We start from the raw sequence: 6,325 nt of genomic DNA, 5'->3' as shown, positions 1-6,325 counted from the left end.
TCTACATATAAACACATGGAATCAAATCCACACCAGAGCATCAAAAAAATTGCATCTAACCACACCAGGTATATGGATTCAAATGAAATCTCTACCATATTGCAACTCTGCAAGCAAACTGAGAGGAGGAAAGAAAGATGATTGTAATACCTTGGCAGGTTGGAGAGGTCAGGGGTCATGTTCCTTAGTGGTGTGGGGAGGTCGGTGGCTGTGGAGAGCTCAGGAGTGTCGTTTTCCTCGGCTACATGTGGAGGTCAGGGTCCTCTACTATGTCAGGGTCATTGGCGGCGGAGGGCACCTCGGGGCTCGTGGGCGTCGGGGAGGTCGACGGTGGAGAGGAGGGAGGAGGTTGGGGCCGCGGGAGCACCGGAGTGGGCGGGCGCCGGCCGCAAACCTGAGACCGGACGTAGGAGTGTTAGAGCGGGTAGTCGCTGGCTGCAAATCCACCAGACCAGCTACCAGTGAGAGGAGTAGCTCTGCGGTGGCGCCCTGGCGGAATGGAGAACGAGCGAGCGGGGATCCAAGGAGGATGAGGGGAAGGCCGAGAGGGGACAGGGAGGAGCGGCGGCTGCAATGTCCAAAGTCCAAACGAGATCGACCGTGGTCTCATGGCAGACCTAGGTCTACACCGCGTGGGGAGGGGAGAGGCGACGGGTGAAACGACGAGAGGCCTTTTGTGGTTGGCGTGGGTGGTTGGATGTGCTTTGAGATAGGTGAGCATCGGGTGGGTCTTTGACTTGGGCCGGGCCAAGGGTTTATAGCTCGTGAGCTAGTTTAGGCTTGACTAGATTCACAAACAAGTTAGCAATTTGGCTCGAACTTAGCTCATTTAAACAACAAGCCAAACCGAGGTGAGCCTCCACGAACGTAAGCTAGCTCATGAGCCATAAACTTTTTTTTCAGCCCTAACCACTTCAGCAGCTCAGGTTAGCAAGTTTGGTAGCATCCATAAAAGCCTCTCTCCTATGCCCTCATCCACTCCTCCGTGCACTCACCTTGCCCTTGGCGAGTGTGCTGTGCGCATTCCACAGTCCAGGCTCGTTAGCTCAGGAGCTCACCAGCGAAGCGCGTGGTAACCATCAAAAGGGGCGGCAAAAAGAAAGATCAAACAAACGGGGTTAAAAAAACAAATGCAGCAGCAAGAAAAGCTCGCGCACTCCCGTCGCCATTGCCGCCCTCTCTCTCGATAGAAACGCCACCTCACTCCACCGCCCACGCTCTTCCCGTTGCCACTCCGCTCGGCCAAAAAGCGGCAGGTCACTGCTCGCGGAGCAGCCGAGTGAAGGTTGGTTCTTGGAGGAGAGGTGAGGTGGGCGGTGTGCAGCATGGCCGTGGCGGCGGCGACGCCTCTCCTTGTCGCCGGCGGCGGCCGGTTCCTGCTCGCTGCCTTCCTGGCGGCCGCCCTCTTGGCCTCCGCGGCCAATGCGGCCGTCTCGTACGACCACCGGTCCCTCGTCATCAACGGCCGCCGCCGCATCCTCATCTCCGGCTCCATCCACTACCCAAGAAGCACCCCCGAGGTACCTTGCCTACGCGTCCGTGCCCACGGCCGCGTCCCTTCACCCCTATCTCTCTTCTCGCGTCCCAATGCAGTTTGCTTGCCATGGCGCGCTCTGCTTCAGAAGCTGCCAGCTCTGAACTGATTCTTGCTGGCCCGCTCCGCTCCGCATGGAATGCAGATGTGGCCGGGGCTCATCCAAAAGGCCAAGGACGGCGGCCTGGACGTCATCCAGACCTACGTGTTCTGGAACGGCCACGAGCCGGTGCAGGGGCAGTACTACTTCGCCGACCGCTACGACCTCGTCCGCTTCGTCAAGCTCGCCAAGCAGGCCGGCCTCTACGTCCACCTCCGCATCGGCCCCTACGTCTGCGCCGAATGGAACTTCGGGTACCCAAGAACATCCTTGGAGGCTGCCATTGCTTGTTCTTGGTTCTGTAATTTGATTGTGAATTACTCTTGTAACATTGCAATTGCTGTGTTGTTCTTTCCAGTGGCTTCCCTGTTTGGCTCAAGTATGTACCAGGCATCAGCTTCCGGACGGACAACGGTCCGTTCAAGGTAGTGTCACTGCCGCCCAAAAGATTCTGCTTTTTTATGACACCAGAAGAAAATTTTCATCCTTCCATTGTTCATCAAATTGGCGCCCTGACATGTCTGATTCCTGCTGTTCCGCACCCAGGCGGCGATGCAAAAATTCGTCGAGAAGATCGTGTCCATGATGAAGTCCGAGGGGCTGTTCGAGTGGCAGGGAGGTCCAATTATCATGGCGCAGGTGAAGCCCTGAACGAAAATTCTTGGTGCTCTTGCGAAACCTTTGCAATGCAGCTTGAGATTGAGCTGAAAGCGAGAGCCTCATTTGCCGAGTGCGCAGGTGGAGAACGAGTTCGGGCCGATGGAGTCCGTCGGGGGCAGCGGCGCAAAGCCGTACGCGTACTGGGCAGCCAAGATGGCCGTGGCGACCAACGCCGGCGTGCCGTGGGTGATGTGCAAGCAGGAAGACGCCCCGGATCCCGTGGTACGTTGCACACTTCTCTGCAACTTCCATGGTGGTGTGGCTGGTGTCAGTTAACAAAGCTGGTTATGCAGTTTACTCTTCCATTTCTTACCTTGTGTGAATTGAAATTGATCATGGCAGATTAACACTTGCAATGGCTTCTACTGCAACAACTTCACCCCGAACAAGAAGTACAAGCCGGCCATGTGGACCGAAGCCTGGACCGGATGGTAATTCTCTTGATCCAACTCGTGCACGATTCACACGGAACCCTATGAAAACGTTGCAAATGTCAATAATTCCCTGATTTTACACTTTTACTGGAAGGTTTACGAGATTTGGAGGCGCTGTGCCTCACCGGCCGGTGGAGGACATGGCCTTCGCCGTGGCAAGGTTCATTCAGAAGGGTGGCTCCTTCGTGAACTACTACATGGTAAGGACGAGGCCATGTTGGTCACACCAGCATTGCCGTTGCAGTGAATGCTGTTCGTTTTTCCTTGTTGTGACCGCATTTGCATGTTCTGATGCAGTACCATGGAGGGACAAACTTTGGACGCACGGCCGGTGGCCCCTTCATCGCAACCAGCTACGATTATGACGCCCCGATCGACGAATTTGGTATTCAGTGATTGCCATCTTTGACAAACTTGAATTCCTGTATGCTGTCCAGAGATATTTTTGGGACGTTTACAGTATGATTTTAACTGTTGTTTGACATCTTTCCATGAGTTGAGCTGAGCCCTCCTGAACACGTCATGGCATTGTACGTCACAGGCCTTCTTAGGCAACCGAAATGGGGTCACCTGAGGGACCTGCACAGGGCCATCAAGCAGGCTGAGCCAGTGCTGGTTTCTGGCGATCCAACGATCCAGTCACTTGGAAACTACGAGAAGGTTAATGTTGCAATGGATTTGCCCCATACGTCAATGGTTTCTCAAATGTAAGAAAATATCAATAGATATTCACGGAACGATCACTTTCTTCAGGCATACGTCTTCAAGTCGAAGAATGGAGCCTGTGCTGCGTTCCTGTCGAACTACCACATGAATTCTGCCGTGAAAGTCAGGTTCAATGGGCGTCACTACGACCTCCCTGCATGGTCCATTAGCATTTTGCCAGACTGCAAAACTGCGGTCTTCAACACCGCAACGGTGAGGGAACACTGAAGCTGAATATTTCTGTGGACTAGGCAGGAGCCTATGGTCTAACTGGGAAAATGTGATAATTGTGTAGGTGAAGGAGCCAACTCTGCTGCCAAAGATGAATCCGGTGGTGCGGTTTGCTTGGCAGTCCTACAGCGAGGACACAAACTCGCTAGATGACAGCGCATTCACAAAGGATGGCCTGGTTGAGCAGCTCAGCATGACATGGGACAAGTCGGACTATCTGTGGTACACCACCTAGTGAGTGACTGACTAACCTTGATGACGCTCCATTTGGGCCATTTCTTTCTGAAACCTTGTGGATACCCTTTTAACTTTGAATTATGCTCGTTGCAGTGTCAACATCGGTGCCAATGAGCAATTCTTGAAGTCTGGCCAGTGGCCTCAGCTCACTGTCTACTCCGCTGGGCACTCGATGCAGGTGTTCGTCAATGGGAGGACATATGGTACTAACATCTATCTGAGCTGCATTTCCTTACCGTCGTTACCGATATGATCGGTACCGAGTATTATACCAACAGAATGTTCATGGTGTAGGATCTGTTTATGGCGGGTATGACAACCCGAAATTAACATACAACGGGCATTTGAAGATGTGGCAGGGCAGCAACAAGATCTCCATCCTAAGTTCAGCAGTTGGCCTTCCTGTTAGTTGATCAAAGCTCAATTCCATGTGCTGAAAGTCATCTTACTGAAAACTGTTTGTTACACTGACATTTGCCGGTGTTGCAGAATGTCGGAAACCATTTCGAGTCGTGGAACGTCGGCGTCCTTGGACCGGTGACCCTCTCCGGCCTGAATGAGGGGAAGAGGGACCTCAGCCATCAGAAATGGACATATCAGGTGCTTCTAACATCCACAAACAATTGCCTTCTGCTTTGCTCCGTTCACTAGTTCAGGCAGAATCACACTGACTTCTGAATCTCGTCGGTGCAGGTCGGCCTGAAAGGCGAGTCGCTCGGCCTCCACACTGTCACCGGGAGCTCTGCCGTCGAATGGGCCGGTCCTGGCGGCAAGCAGCCACTGACTTGGCACAAGGTCAGTCAGTGCTCTGAAGAAACACAAGTAGTAATAGACAATGCAATAACTGTTGCACTGCAATGTGCCAACAAGAACCGAAATGCTGCATTCCAACGGTTCATCAGCTGTATAACTGCATGTCTGCATCTGGTATGAATTCTTGTTATCTGTTGCTGTGTTTCCGGCGACGTGCAGGCCTTATTCAACGCGCCGGCGGGGAGCGACCCGGTGGCGCTGGACATGGGCAGCATGGGCAAAGGCCACATCTGGGTGAACGGCCACCACGCCGGCCGATACTGGTCGTACAGGGCCTACTCCGGCAGCTGCGGCCGGTGCAGCTACGCCGGCACGTACCACGAGGACAAGTGCATGTCTAACTGCGGCGACCTGTCCCAGAGATGGTAAGCTCAGAGTGACCAATCCAAGAGCATTGCTACGCGTACAAACAAATTTTGTACTGTACACAATTTTATCTGTACTTTCTCCAAGAGATTCCGCGGTAATTGGGACTTTTTCCTTGCGAAAAATCAACATTTGCAGGTACCACGTTCCGCGGTCGTGGCTGAAGCCGAGCGGGAACCTTCTGGTGGTGCTGGAGGAGTACGGCGGCGACCTCGCCGGCGTCGCTCTGGCGACAAGAACCACATGAACTCGTTCATACTGCGACGTATGAATATGATTACAAATTTTCAGAGCCCAGGAGAGGAGAAAACCGGTCACGCAGTATTCGTCGATGCCTCGACGGTATTTATACAGACCAGAACACCACGGGACACACACAGCTACAGACTACAGTGTACAAGAGGAGAGGGAGGGTGACATTTAGTGCAGAGCGGAGAGGGTGGTTGCCGGCCATCAGTGCGGCTGCAGGAACGGCACCTAGCTGCACCTGCACCGGCAGGCCACTGGCACACACTTCGAGCTCAATTCAATTGGATTCTTTTCTAAGTTCCAATTCTCTGAAAATTATTACAATGTATGCAGGCAGCACTGTTGCTTGCGACAGGTGACTGCTGCCATTTTTTCTGCAGACGTGAACACTGATCGATCTAGCTTGATTTATTTATGGGAGGGTAATGGCTTGTTACTCCATTCTACGCGTTCAAACTGAAAAAGTTTACTGAAAAGTATCTGAACACACAACGCGTCCAGACTGAAAAGTGGGTGTTGGAATCCACGAAACTGCAGGCTCTACCTCTAGTCGTCAGAGCACAACTGCACAGGACGACATGATAAGATATGCAGGGCACTGTGCAACCAGTTTTCTTCTTTTTTTTTTGTCTCTCCGTAAAATTTCAGATTAAAAAATGAAAAGGAGGGAAGAGAGGGAAACGAAGAAAGGCTGGCTCTAAAATCTAAATGGAGCTCATAGCAAATTTCTACCCAAAAGGGTACAAGGTCCCTGCATTTCAAGGGTCTACTTAGTACACATTGTTTTCTTTCTTCAAGCGAATAAATAGTACACATGAATGAATTTTACATGAAGCAGTTCAATATCACTGAGACCAAAGGTCTAGAATTTGTCAAGTTTCCTATGAATTTTACTGTAACAGAGGTCCTAGGTGCCTAGCAATTTCAAAGCTGATTCTCAGGGCCTGTTTACTAGAGCTCTCATATTAACTGTCAAAGTAGAATCAATGAAACTCT

At 52.1% G+C, this 6,325-nt stretch overlaps 1 protein-coding gene across 1 annotated transcript; it reads left to right on the top strand.

The window, feature by feature from the left end:
* Window positions 1-992: 992 nt before the first annotated feature.
* LOC133918637 (beta-galactosidase 4-like) lies at window positions 993-5,754 on the top strand. The gene is made up of 17 exons (XM_062362600.1): window positions 993-1,520; window positions 1,680-1,888; window positions 1,993-2,059; window positions 2,181-2,273; window positions 2,373-2,516; window positions 2,637-2,725; window positions 2,823-2,928; window positions 3,026-3,113; window positions 3,270-3,388; window positions 3,482-3,646; window positions 3,729-3,898; window positions 3,995-4,104; window positions 4,196-4,305; window positions 4,391-4,501; window positions 4,595-4,696; window positions 4,874-5,079; window positions 5,219-5,754. Exons 1-17 carry the CDS (start codon window positions 1,326-1,328, stop codon window positions 5,325-5,327), a joined length of 2,193 nt encoding a protein of 730 aa, XP_062218584.1. The 5' UTR covers window positions 993-1,325; the 3' UTR covers window positions 5,328-5,754.
* The last annotated feature ends 571 nt before the right edge of the window (window positions 5,755-6,325 follow it).

The sequence above is a fragment of the Phragmites australis genome, chromosome 5 (assembly GCF_958298935.1).
Source record: "Phragmites australis chromosome 5, lpPhrAust1.1, whole genome shotgun sequence".
Classification (NCBI taxonomy): domain Eukaryota; kingdom Viridiplantae; phylum Streptophyta; class Magnoliopsida; order Poales; family Poaceae; genus Phragmites; species Phragmites australis.
This window is presented reverse-complemented; position numbering and strand designations above follow the sequence as displayed.

Excerpts from the sequence above, each read along its gene's own strand:
- LOC133918637 (XM_062362600.1), top strand. The coding sequence starts at position 1,326 with ATGGCCGTGGCGGCGGCGACGCCTCTCCTTGTCGCCGGCGGCGGCCGG. Across the intron at positions 2,726-2,822 it reads ACCGAAGCCTGGACCGGATG|GTTTACGAGATTTGGAGGCG; the intron begins GTAATTCTCTTG and ends TTTTACTGGAAG. Across the intron at positions 4,502-4,594 it reads ATCAGAAATGGACATATCAG|GTCGGCCTGAAAGGCGAGTC; the intron begins GTGCTTCTAACA and ends TCGTCGGTGCAG.